The 13,291-nt window shown below is 49.5% G+C and overlaps 3 protein-coding genes across 3 annotated transcripts; all 3 read left to right on the forward strand.

Annotated features, from left to right (window-relative positions):
- Nucleotides 1-209: 209 nt before the first annotated feature.
- LOC113835203 (proline-rich protein 23A3-like) lies at nt 210-1,055 on the forward strand. Its single transcript, XM_027411372.1, has one exon. The coding sequence runs from the start codon at nt 210-212 to the stop codon at nt 1,053-1,055; it is 846 nt and encodes a 281-aa protein (XP_027267173.1).
- Nucleotides 1,056-5,524: 4,469 nt separating this feature from the next.
- LOC103163888 (proline-rich protein 23A3) lies at nt 5,525-7,490 on the forward strand. Its single transcript, XM_027410888.2, has 2 exons — nt 5,525-6,385; nt 6,484-7,490. Exon 1 carries the CDS (start codon nt 5,636-5,638, stop codon nt 6,383-6,385), a length of 750 nt encoding a protein of 249 aa, XP_027266689.1. The 5' UTR covers nt 5,525-5,635; the 3' UTR covers nt 6,484-7,490.
- Nucleotides 7,491-10,918: 3,428 nt separating this feature from the next.
- LOC113835174 (proline-rich protein 23A3-like) lies at nt 10,919-12,804 on the forward strand. Its single transcript, XM_027410887.2, has 2 exons — nt 10,919-11,699; nt 11,798-12,804. The coding sequence occupies exon 1, from the start codon at nt 10,950-10,952 to the stop codon at nt 11,697-11,699; it is 750 nt and encodes a 249-aa protein (XP_027266688.1). The 5' UTR covers nt 10,919-10,949; the 3' UTR covers nt 11,798-12,804.
- Nucleotides 12,805-13,291: the final 487 nt, after the last annotated feature.

A 13,291-nucleotide genomic window follows, 5' to 3' on the forward strand; every position in this document is an offset into this window, starting at 1 on the left:
CAAACACCACCACCGCCATCAAGCATACCCCCAAAAAACCACCTCACCCATACACCCAGAGGCAGACAGACAGGCAGGGACCCACTTGTCCAAGGGCAATGGTTTCACCCTATTAGGCTCCACCCTGCCTAGGCGGGATTTCCTCCAGAGCAAGGCCTATAAAAGAAACTCTGGGTCGTTCCTGCTGGCTTCTGTCCTAGTCCCCGAGAATGCACAGGGTCTCTTGCCGAAGGCAAACAACAGCTATCCTGGAACTAGGCACTGCAGCGCACAAGTCCATCTTCTGCATCGGACTTTGTCGAGTCCCAGCCACCAACATGTTGGGAGCACGGCCCCGCAGCCCTGAAGACGATCTACTACAAGAACTGAACCCAGCCAAGCACCACCATGTCCAAGAACCCAGCGGGCCCGCCAGGGAGGATCTCCGCTCCTTCGTAGTGGTGCCTGCTGGCTATGCCCTGAAAATCCACCTGGAAGACTGCGACCTGCTGCTGAAGCCCACCCCTGGCTCGATCACGCAAGTGTCGCACCCGGGATTTGGATTCAACATTATCCTGGTCCCACAAGACCTGCAGGTAGTCGCCCAGCCTGGACAGCCTGTGGATGGCCCCTGCAGGCCCCAGGAGGCCAGTCTCGTGGACACGGCCCAGGAACACCTACTCGTCCTGCAGCGAGGATACTCCAGTGCTTCTGGATCACACATAAAAGGCTGGGAAAACGCCTCTCGCCCAGCTCAAGAATCCTTCATGACACCAGAGAGGCATTCTCCAGCTGTCAGGGTCCCGGAGCCCTCTGTCCACTTCACCGAAAAGCTCAGCCCCATGTTTGAGAACCCAGTGCCGCCTTGTCCCGGATCTCCATCTGCCCCTCCTAGTGCAGAGAGGTATGCTCCCTGGTCCATCTGGAGCCTCAGAGACAGCACGGTGTTTCCTCTGCCCAGCTCACCACTGCAGCCTCTCCCTCCATCACCTCCAACGAGTCTGAAAGCCCGGCGCACTCAGAATCATCAGAAATCTCCATGCACTCCCTGCAAGACCCGGAAACGCCTCTTCTAGGTAAGGAATGACGGTTTCCCCAACATACAGCACCTTTTGGCCTCTTACTGCCCTGACCGCCATATGGGACTGATTTCCACCGTGCCTCCACACCCCAGGTACCCAACGTTGAGACTGCCTGTACCCAAGTGCTTTGTTTGGCTACACACCGTGAATGGGAGAAGACGAAGACTGCAAGAAGAGTGGGGACACTAGATCTCGCCCCTGAAGCTAAAATGCTGTCTTCGAGAACCAGAAGACGAATTTTCCAACTCCGGGCTTCATCTCAAAACCTTGCATATCACCCTCGTCTGCATCCGTGCGTCCCTGCAAGAACAAGGTCAGTGCCTGTCCCCTGTTTCTATCACTTCAAGACAGCACTGGCTCTGCTAGGCTGCCAGTGTCCTTTCTGTGTTCCCTTGGCTGGATGGAGACGTGACCTTGGCTTGGTCCTGCTGGACATTGAAGCTGTACTAACAGACACCCCAGTGGCAGAAGACTCTTCCTAGTCTTAAGTAGAGGACGCTGCTTGGCTTCTTCGCAGCTGTGCTTCAACCTGCTGAAGAGACAGCCCTTGTCTGTCTCTTCACCACAACCAGGGCCACACAAAGAAACCTGGCCTCAAAACACAACAAACAAACAAGCAAAAATTACCAAAGACAACTCCTGAAGAAACACGATTGGAACAGGCTTGCCGGTTGGGCCATTGCTTCCCAGGCCTTGACAAGCACAACCAAGCAGAACTCGGTCAAGTCCACCTTGCTCTCCAACCAAGAACTCTAGTTTCATGTCTTGCATTTCAAATGCTGTTTTTCAAGGCAATGCTTGCAAACTCAGTTTCGCTTATAAATTCATAAAGATGACACAACTTAGTAGCTGAGGGTGAACAAAAAGTAGTTAACAGTGTGGAGAGACAGACCCTGAGAGACAGAGACAGAGAGAGGAATGATGCGGGGATGGAGGGAGGGAGGCAGTGTGTGTCTGTGAGCGAGGAAGAACACAATGCAGAGCTCAACCAATCTGTGGGACTGTGTGAGCATGCAAATTGTTGAATGTCACCAAGTTGTAAAATGCAGGATCTCAAATCCCCTAGACGCCCCCAGCATAAAGCAATATCAAATGTATCCTAATAAATACTCAACATGTTAAAATTGTCAATTGTGTGAAATCGCCTCTGCTTACACATATCGGAGAATTTGTGTGTGTGTGTGTGTGTGTGTGTGTGTGTGTGTGTGTGTGTGTGTGTGTCTTTGGAGACTGGATTTCTCTGTGTAGCTTTGGAGACTATCCTGGCACTCACCCTGGACCAGGCTGGCCTAGAACTCACAGAGATCCATCTGCCTCTGCCACCAGAGTGCTGGGATAAAGGTATGCACCACCTACGCACAGCTGAAATAGGTACTTTTCAAAAGTGTATAAGAATGAAAAAAAAAAAAAAGAAAGGAATGGGCACACACACAAAACCACAAAGAGCCACTTGAAATGATAGAGAGGAGTTTGGAAAGGGAATGGTTTTTAATAATGTAAAAGGACTCACTGGTCTTGCTGTACCCACACCATGACACAAAACCAGTCCTATCTACAATAGCAAAGGATGGACACCCTCTTCACTCCAAGCCCCTGCGTGTCTGGTCTGAATGGTACATGAAATAACAAGGCGTGCACAACCAAACAAATAGCAAAGAAATAAAAGTTTCACAAAATAATGAAAAAAAAACCAAAAAAACCAAGAGCAAGAACTTCTCAAGGAGGGAGGGTGTGGTGAGGGGGGAGGTCCTTCTGTGTATATGTTTGTCTTATCCCTTGATAAATAAAGAAGGGTTGGCCAATATGGAAGTGAGTTAGGGAGGACGAAGGGTCCAGGAGGATTCTGGGAAATGTGGTAAAGAGAAGTCTTGTGATTCAGGCAGGAAGTGACATAGCAGGCAGACACACAATAGAACCAGGGACAAGCAGGAAATCCTTCTCTTCCTTCTCCTCCCCTTCTGTCTCCTCCCCTTCCTTCTGCTCTCCTTCCTTCTCCTCATCCTCGCCCTCCTCCTTCTCTTCCTCCTGCTCCTTCTCCTCCTCCTCCTCCTCCTCCTCTTCTCTTCTCTGTTTGGCACTACCATGATATCTGGGAAGAGGTCGAGTGCCTCTGGCAGCCTCCAAAAGAAAAGTCTATACATATACATAGATTAATGGCTCTGATTGATACTTAGGACAGAGCAAGCATGTAAATAATCCTAATCGTTGGCCAGCAGCGTTGTACATAATATAAGTCTCTGTGTGTTATTTTGGGGCAAACTGCTGGTGACCTGCCTCGGGCAGCAAAGCAGAAAGATTTATCCTTACACTGTGGTGTCAACTTGACTCCCACTGGAATTCACTACAGCCCTGGAGGTCCATCACACCTGTGTGGGATTTTTCTTGATTGAATTACGGGAAGTGGCAAGCCCCACCCTCAACCCTTATCTTTGGGGATAGAAAATTCCAGAACAGAGCAGGTGTTGCTACAAACACATGCCACCCATTGGGAGGTGGAGACAGTCCATCATGAGTCCCAGGTTCTCCACACTCCATCGTGGGTTTCAGGCTATTGGCTTGGTTCCATATGACACTCTTGTTGAAAAGGATTGTTAAAGTCTGCCGAAAGTCCTTAGAAAGTGGTGAGGAATAGTTAGAAAAAGGAACAAAGCAGGCAGGAGGAGAGGGTAGAGGAACATGAATGAAATCCAAGTCTGTATTACACAGGTGGAACAAGGTCATACTGACACCCATTATTTTGTATAGTGGTTAGCAGAAAGACAGACACACATGTTGGGAAGACTGTGGGGACAAAGGTTCAAAGACGATGAGCCCACGGGGACAGATAGAATCATCCCATGACTGTCTCTGTGTCTTTGAACTTACTTTTCCAATGGGTGTCAATATATACTGTAGGCCATCATTTGATACACCACTGAATAGGTGAGAAGAATATTCCAAAGGTAATGCAAATGAAAGAGAATGTTAACCACATATACATCAGCTCAGGGCTACAGAGCATGTAGAGCAGATAGGAGACTGTGTCTGCTGTCCTCCGACCCCACCCACCACATTACTAATAAACAAATGTGTAAATAAGCACTTAAGCCTAAATCCCGCATGTTGTGTGGCCCTGAGCAATAGGGTGTGTCTAAATGTAACAGGATCACTACTAAGAGGAGACAGTAAAGGATCACACACAAACACACTCACTCACACTCACACTGACACACACACACACACACACACACACACACACACACACTCGGAAAGACAAAGAGAGAGAGGGAGGGAGGGACAGGGAGAGGGAGCTGGAGTGGGTCCTATGTAGTAAAAATTGTTTGAAATGTCAAACACTGATAGAATGTAACAAAATGCTAGAAAAGGAAGGAAAACCGTCAAAGGTGGCACTGATAAATGAAGCAGGTCTGTGCTTAATGGCCATTCCCAACACAAACAAGTTTTCAATTTTGAGAGTTTGCTTTTTTCCACGTTGATGAGTTGTTTGGATCAACTATACCTTGGAGACCCAATTTCATGTCTGCAGGCTAGCCTTCAGTAACCTCTGGAAACGCACTGCCCTAGTACCCACACCATGTAGTAGGTCAAGCTGAACTCCTGACCTTCCTATCGTTTTCTGGCAAATTCGGCGGTTATGGGTGTTGTAAAGGACTCACGCTGATACTATTTTGCTTTGGTTTGGGTGTCGGGACTCTTGGCCTCCAGCATGCTAAGCAAACACTCTGTCATTGCTCTAAGATCAATTAAGGACACTCAATAGCACATATATATCTGATATGGACTTATATTGGGTTTTGTTTTTCGAGACAGAGTTTTTCTGTGTAGCTGTGGAGCCTCTCCTGACACTCGCTCTGGAGACCAGGCTGGCCTCCAACTCACAGAGATCTGCCTGCCTCTGCCTCCGGAGTGCTGGGATTAAAGGCATGCGCCATCAAAGTCCCGCTTCGGAGATGGATTTTTTTAAGTCAAAAGAGCCATGTACAAAAGCCATAGCCCCGCATCGTTAGTACCAAGTTGGACCTCCATAGAATTACTGAGGTTTCACATTGTTCATTTCTATTTCCATTATACAAAAGACGCAGCTGTCTAAGTCCTAGCGAGTGTAGGGGGGACAAACACTTCAAGAGAATGTGGTGGGCTTGGAAAACTCCCTTGGCTCTGTATGCTGACAAAAATAAAGGCATCGCTAACCACAAGAACACCCAAGGATCGATTCTCTCCTGCACCCCCACGACCAACACAGACACCATCATGACAAACACCACCACCGCCATCAAGCATCCCCAAAACAACCAACCTCACCCACACGCCCAGAGGCAGCCAGACAGGCAGGGACCCACTTGTCCAAGGGCAATGGTTTGGCCCACATTAGGCTCCACCCTGCCTGGGCGGGGCTTCCTCCAGAGCAAGGCCTATAAAAGGAACTCTGGGTCTTTCCCTGCTGCTTTCTGTCCCAGTCCCAGAGAGTGCACAGAGTCTCTTGCCGAAGCCAGACAACAGCTTGCCTGGAACTAGGCACTGCAGCGCACAAGTCCATCGACTGCATCGGACTTTGTTGAGTACCAGCCACCAACATGTTGGGACCACGGCCCCGCAGCCCTGAAGACGATCTACTACAAGAAGAACTGAACCCCGCCAAGCGCCACCGTGTCCAAGAACCCAGCGAGCACCCCAGGGAGGATCTCCCCTCCATCGTGGTGGTGCCTGCTGGCTATGCCCTGAAAATCCACCTGGAAGACTGCGACCTGCTGCTGGAGCCCACCCCTGGCTCGATCACGCAAGTGTCGCACCCTGGATTTGGAATCAACATTATCCTGGTCCCACAGGACCTTCAGGTAGTCGCCCAGCCTGGACAGCCTGTGGATGGCCCCTGCAGGCCCCAGGAGGCCAGCCCCGTGGACATGGCCCAGGAACACCTACTCGTCCTGCAGCAGGGATCCGCCAGTGCTTCTGATTCACACATCGAAAGCTGGGAAAACGCCTCTTGCCCTGCTCGAGGATCTCAAGAGTCCTTCAAGACGCCAGAGAGGCAGTCTCCAGCTGTCAGGGTCCCGGAGCCCTCTGTCCCCTTCACCGAGAAGCTAAGCCCCATGTTTGAGAGCCCACTGCCGCCTTGGCCCCGGTCTCCATCCACCCCTCCTAGTGCGGAGAGGTATGCTCCCTGGTCCATCTGGAGCCTCAGAGACAGCACGATGTTGCCTCTACCCAGCTCACCACTGCAGCCTCTCCCTCCATCTCCTCTATGGAGTCTGCAAGCCCTGGCCCCTGAGAATCATCAGAAGTCCCGATGCACTCCATGCAAGACCCGGAAACGCCTCTTCTAGGTAAGGAATGACGGTTTCCCCAACATACAGCACCTTTTGGCCTCTTACTGCCCTGACCGCCATATGGGACTGATTTCCACCGTGCCTCCACACCCCAGGTACCCAACGTTGAGACTGCCTGTACCCAAGTGCTTTGTTTGACTACACACCGTGAATGGGAGAAGACGAAGACTGCAAGAAGAGTGGGGACACTAGATCTCGCCCCTGAAGCTAAAATGCTGTCTTCGAGAACCAGAAGACGAATTTTCCAACTCCGGGCTTCATCTCAAAACCTTGCATATCACCCTCGTCTGCATCCGTGCGTCCCTGCAAGAACAAGGTCAGTGCCTGTCCCCTGTTTCTATCACTTCAAGACAGCACTGGCTCTGCTAGGCTGCCAGTGTCCTTTCTGTGTTCCCCTGGCTGGATGGAGACGTGACCTTGGCTTGGTCCTGCTGGACATTGAAGCTGTACTAACAGACACCCCAGTGGCAGAAGACTCTTCCTAGTCTTAAGTAGAGGACGCTGCTTGGCTTCTTCGCAGCTGTGCTTCAACCTGCTGAAGAGACAGCCCTTGTCTGTCTCTTCACCACAACCAGGGCCACACAAAGAAACCTGGCCTCAAAACACAACAAACAAACAAGCAAAAATTACCAAAGACAACTCCTGAAGAAACACGATTGGAACAGGCTTGCCGGTTGGGCCATTGCTTCCCAGGCCTTGACAAGCACAACCAAGCAGAACTCGGTCAAGTCCACCTTGCTCTCCAACCAAGAACTCTAGTTTCATGTCTTGCATTTCAAATGCTGTTTTTCAAGGCAATGCTTGCAAACTCAGTTTCGCTTATAAATTCATAAAGATGATACAACACCGTGGCTGAGGGTGAACAAAAAGGAGTTAACAGTGTGGAGAGACAGACCCTGAGAGACAGAGACAGAGAGAGGAATGATGCGGGGATGGAGGGAGGGAGGCAGTGTGTGTCTGTGAGCGAGGAAGAACACAATGCAGAGCTCAACCAATCTGTGGGACTGTGTGAGCATGCAAATTGTTGAATGTCACCAAGTTGTAAAATGCAGGATCTCAAATCCCCTAGACGCCCCCAGCATAAAGCAATATCAAATGTATCCTAATAAATACTCAACATGTTAAAATTGTCAATTGTGTGAAATCGCCTCTGCTTACACATATCGGAGAATTTGTGTGTGTGTGTGTGTGTGTGTGTGTGTGTGTGTGTGTGTGTGTCTTTGGAGACTGGATTTCTCTGTGTAGCTTTGGAGACTATCCTGGCACTCACCCTGGACCAGGCTGGCCTAGAACTCACAGAGATCCATCTGCCTCTGCCACCAGAGTGCTGGGATAAAGGTATGCACCACCTACGCACAGCTGAAATAGGTACTTTTCAAAAGTGTATAAGAATGAAAAAAAAAAAAGAAAGGAATGGGCACACACACAAAACCACAAAGAGCCACTTGAAATGATAGAGAGGAGTTTGGAAAGGGAATGGTTTTTAATAATGTAAAAGGACTCACTGGTCTTGCTGTACCCACACCATGACACAAAACCAGTCCTATCTACAATAGCAAAGGATGGACACCCTCTTCACTCCAAGCCCCTGCGTGTCTGGTCTGAATGGTACATGAAATAACAAGGCGTGCACAACCAAACAAATAGCAAAGAAATAAAAGTTTCACAAAATAATGAAAAAAAAACCAAAAAAACCAAGAGCAAGAACTTCTCAAGGAGGGAGGGTGTGGTGAGGGGGGAGGTCCTTCTGTGTATATGTTTGTCTTATCCCTTGATAAATAAAGAAGGGTTGGCCAATATGGAAGTGAGTTAGGGAGGACGAAGGGTCCAGGAGGATTCTGGGAAATGTGGTAAAGAGAAGTCTTGTGATTCAGGCAGGAAGTGACATAGCAGGCAGACACACAATAGAACCAGGGACAAGCAGGAAATCCTTCTCTTCCTTCTCCTCCCCTTCTGTCTCCTCCCCTTCCTTCTGCTCTCCTTCCTTCTCCTCATCCTCGCCCTCCTCCTTCTCTTCCTCCTGCTCCTTCTCCTCCTCCTCCTCCTCCTCCTTCTCTTCTCTGTTTGGCACTACCATGATATCTGGGAAGAGGTCGAGTGCCTCTGGCAGCCTCCAAAAGAAAAGTCTATACATATACATAGATTAATGGCTCTGATTGATACTTAGGACAGAGCAAGCATGTAAATAATCCTAATCGTTGGCCAGCAGCGTTGTACATAATATAAGTCTCTGTGTGTTATTTTGGGGCAAACTGCTGGTGACCTGCCTCGGGCAGCAAAGCAGAAAGATTTATCCTTACACTGTGGTGTCAACTTGACTCCCACTGGAATTCACTACAGCCCTGGAGGTCCATCACACCTGTGTGGGATTTTTCTTGATTGAATTACGGGAAGTGGCAAGCCCCACCCTCAACCCTTATCTTTGGGGATAGAAAATTCCAGAACAGAGCAGGTGTTGCTACAAACACATGCCACCCATTGGGAGGTGGAGACAGTCCATCATGAGTCCCAGGTTCTCCACACTCCATCGTGGGTTTCAGGCTATTGGCTTGGTTCCATATGACACTCTTGTTGAAAAGGATTGTTAAAGTCTGCCGAAAGTCCTTAGAAAGTGGTGAGGAATAGTTAGAAAAAGGAACAAAGCAGGCAGGAGGAGAGGGTAGAGGAACATGAATGAAATCCAAGTCTGTATTACACAGGTGGAACAAGGTCATACTGACACCCATTATTTTGTATAGTGGTTAGCAGAAAGACAGACACACATGTTGGGAAGACTGTGGGGACAAAGGTTCAAAGACGATGAGCCCACGGGGACAGATAGAATCATCCCATGACTGTCTCTGTGTCTTTGAACTTACTTTTCCAATGGGTGTCAATATATACTGTAGGCCATCATTTGATACACCACTGAATAGGTGAGAAGAATATTCCAAAGGTAATGCAAATGAAAGAGAATGTTAACCACATATACATCAGCTCAGGGCTACAGAGCATGTAGAGCAGATAGGAGACTGTGTCTGCTGTCCTCCGACCCCACCCACCACATTACTAATAAACAAATGTGTAAATAAGCACTTAAGCCTAAATCCCGCATGTTGTGTGGCCCTGAGCAATAGGGTGTGTCTAAATGTAACAGGATCACTACTAAGAGGAGACAGTAAAGGATCACACACAAACACACTCACTCACACTCACACTCACACACACACACACACACACACACACACACACACTCGGAAAGACAAAGAGAGAGAGGGAGGGAGGGACAGGGAGAGGGAGCTGGAGTGGGTCCTATGTAGTAAAAATTGTTTGAAATGTCAAACACTGATAGAATGTAACAAAATGCTAGAAAAGGAAGGAAAACCGTCAAAGGTGGCACTGATAAATGAAGCAGGTCTGTGCTTAATGGCCATTCCCAACACAAACAAGTTTTCAATTTTGAGAGTTTGCTTTTTTCCACGTTGATGAGTTGTTTGGATCAACTATACCTTGGAGACCCAATTTCATGTCTGCAGGCTAGCCTTCAGTAACCTCTGGAAACGCACTGCCCTAGTACCCACACCATGTAGTAGGTCAAGCTGAACTCCTGACCTTCCTATCGTTTTCTGGCAAATTCGGCGGTTATGGGTGTTGTAAAGGACTCACGCTGATACTATTTTGCTTTGGTTTGGGTGTCGGGACTCTTGGCCTCCAGCATGCTAAGCAAACACTCTGTCATTGCTCTAAGATCAATTAAGGACACTCAATAGCACATATATATCTGATATGGACTTATATTTGTTTTGTTTTTCGAGACAGAGTTTTTCTGTGTAGCTGTGGAGCCTCTCCTGACACTCGCTCTGGAGACCAGGCTGGCCTCCAACTCACAGAGATCTGCCTGCCTCTGCCTCCGGAGTGCTGGGATTAAAGGCATGCGCCATCAAAGTCCCGCTTCGGAGATGGATTTTTTAAGTCAAAAGAGCCATGTACAAAAGCCATAGCCCCGCATCGTTAGTACCAAGTTGGACCTCCATAGAATTACTGAGGTTTCACATTGTTCATTTCTATTTCCATTATACAAAAGACGCAGCTGTCTAAGTCCTAGCGAGTGTAGGGGGGACAAACACTTCAAGAGAATGTGGTGGGCTTGGAAAACTCCCTTGGCTCTGTATGCTGACAAAAATAAAGGCATCGCTAACCACAAGAACACCCAAGGATCGATTCTCTCCTGCACCCCCACGACCAACACAGACACCATCATGACAAACACCACCACCGCCATCAAGCATCCCCAAAACAACCAACCTCACCCACACGCCCAGAGGCAGCCAGACAGGCAGGGACCCACTTGTCCAAGGGCAATGGTTTGGCCCACATTAGGCTCCACCCTGCCTGGGCGGGGCTTCCTCCAGAGCAAGGCCTATAAAAGGAACTCTGGGTCTTTCCCTGCTGCTTTCTGTCCCAGTCCCAGAGAGTGCACAGAGTCTCTTGCCGAAGCCAGACAACAGCTTGCCTGGAACTAGGCACTGCAGTGCACAAGTCCATCGACTGCATCGGACTTTGTTGAGTACCAGCCACCAACATGTTGGGACCACGGCCCCGCAGCCCTGAAGACGATCTACTACAAGAAGAACTGAACCCCGCCAAGCGCCACCGTGTCCAAGAACCCAGCGAGCACCCCAGGGAGGATCTCCCCTCCATCGTGGTGGTGCCTGCTGGCTATGCCCTGAAAATCCACCTGGAAGACTGCGACCTGCTGCTGGAGCCCACCCCTGGCTCGATCACGCAAGTGTCGCACCCTGGATTTGGAATCAACATTATCCTGGTCCCACAGGACCTTCAGGTAGTCGCCCAGCCTGGACAGCCTGTGGATGGCCCCTGCAGGCCCCAGGAGGCCAGCCCCGTGGACATGGCCCAGGAACACCTACTCGTCCTGCAGCAGGGATCCGCCAGTGCTTCTGATTCACACATCGAAAGCTGGGAAAACGCCTCTTGCCCTGCTCGAGGATCTCAAGAGTCCTTCAAGACGCCAGAGAGGCAGTCTCCAGCTGTCAGGGTCCCGGAGCCCTCTGTCCCCTTCACCGAGAAGCTAAGCCCCATGTTTGAGAGCCCACTGCCGCCTTGGCCCCGGTCTCCATCCACCCCTCCTAGTGCGGAGAGGTATGCTCCCTGGTCCATCTGGAGCCTCAGAGACAGCACGATGTTGCCTCTACCCAGCTCACCACTGCAGCCTCTCCCTCCATCTCCTCTATGGAGTCTGCAAGCCCTGGCCCCTGAGAATCATCAGAAGTCCCGATGCACTCCATGCAAGACCCGGAAACGCCTCTTCTAGGTAAGGAATGACGGTTTCCCCAACATACAGCACCTTTTGGCCTCTTACTGCCCTGACCGCCATATGGGACTGATTTCCACCGTGCCTCCACACCCCAGGTACCCAACGTTGAGACTGCCTGTACCCAAGTGCTTTGTTTGACTACACACCGTGAATGGGAGAAGACGAAGACTGCAAGAAGAGTGGGGACACTAGATCTCGCCCCTGAAGCTAAAATGCTGTCTTCGAGAACCAGAAGACGAATTTTCCAACTCCGGGCTTCATCTCAAAACCTTGCATATCACCCTCGTCTGCATCCGTGCGTCCCTGCAAGAACAAGGTCAGTGCCTGTCCCCTGTTTCTATCACTTCAAGACAGCACTGGCTCTGCTAGGCTGCCAGTGTCCTTTCTGTGTTCCCCTGGCTGGATGGAGACGTGACCTTGGCTTGGTCCTGCTGGACATTGAAGCTGTACTAACAGACACCCCAGTGGCAGAAGACTCTTCCTAGTCTTAAGTAGAGGACGCTGCTTGGCTTCTTCGCAGCTGTGCTTCAACCTGCTGAAGAGACAGCCCTTGTCTGTCTCTTCACCACAACCAGGGCCACACAAAGAAACCTGGCCTCAAAACACAACAAACAAACAAGCAAAAATTACCAAAGACAACTCCTGAAGAAACACGATTGGAACAGGCTTGCCGGTTGGGCCATTGCTTCCCAGGCCTTGACAAGCACAACCAAGCAGAACTCGGTCAAGTCCACCTTGCTCTCCAACCAAGAACTCTAGTTTCATGTCTTGCATTTCAAATGCTGTTTTTCAAGGCAATGCTTGCAAACTCAGTTTCGCTTATAAATTCATAAAGATGATACAACACCGTGGCTGAGGGTGAACAAAAAGGAGTTAACAGTGTGGAGAGACAGACCCTGAGAGACAGAGACAGAGAGAGGAATGATGCGGGGATGGAGGGAGGGAGGCAGTGTGTGTCTGTGAGCGAGGAAGAACACAATGCAGAGCTCAACCAATCTGTGGGACTGTGTGAGCATGCAAATTGTTGAATGTCACCAAGTTGTAAAATGCAGGATCTCAAATCCCCTAGACGCCCCCAGCATAAAGCAATATCAAATGTATCCTAATAAATACTCAACATGTTAAAATTGTCAATTGTGTGAAATCGCCTCTGCTTACACATATCGGAGAATTTGTGTGTGTGTGTGTGTGTGTGTGTGTGTGTGTGTGTGTGTGTGTGTCTTTGGAGACTGGATTTCTCTGTGTAGCTTTGGAGACTATCCTGGCACTCACCCTGGACCAGGCTGGCCTAGAACTCACAGAGATCCATCTGCCTCTGCCACCAGAGTGCTGGGATAAAGGTATGCACCACCTACGCACAGCTGAAATAGGTACTTTTCAAAAGTGTATAAGAATGAAAAAAAAAAAAGAAAGGAATGGGCACACACACAAAACCACAAAGAGCCACTTGAAATGATAGAGAGGAGTTTGGAAAGGGAATGGTTTTTAATAATGTAAAAGGACTCACTGGTCTTGCTGTACCCACACCATGACACAAAACCAGTCCTATCTACAATAGCAAAGGATGGACACCCTCTTCACTCCAAGCC

This window comes from Cricetulus griseus, chromosome 4 (assembly GCF_003668045.3).
Source record: "Cricetulus griseus strain 17A/GY chromosome 4, alternate assembly CriGri-PICRH-1.0, whole genome shotgun sequence".
Classification (NCBI taxonomy): Eukaryota; Metazoa; Chordata; class Mammalia; order Rodentia; family Cricetidae; genus Cricetulus; species Cricetulus griseus.

Excerpts from the sequence above, each read along its gene's own strand:
- LOC113835203 (XM_027411372.1), top strand. The coding sequence starts at position 210 with ATGCACAGGGTCTCTTGCCGAAGGCAAACAACAGCTATCCTGGAACTA.
- LOC103163888 (XM_027410888.2), top strand. The coding sequence starts at position 5,636 with ATGTTGGGACCACGGCCCCGCAGCCCTGAAGACGATCTACTACAAGAA.
- LOC113835174 (XM_027410887.2), top strand. The coding sequence starts at position 10,950 with ATGTTGGGACCACGGCCCCGCAGCCCTGAAGACGATCTACTACAAGAA.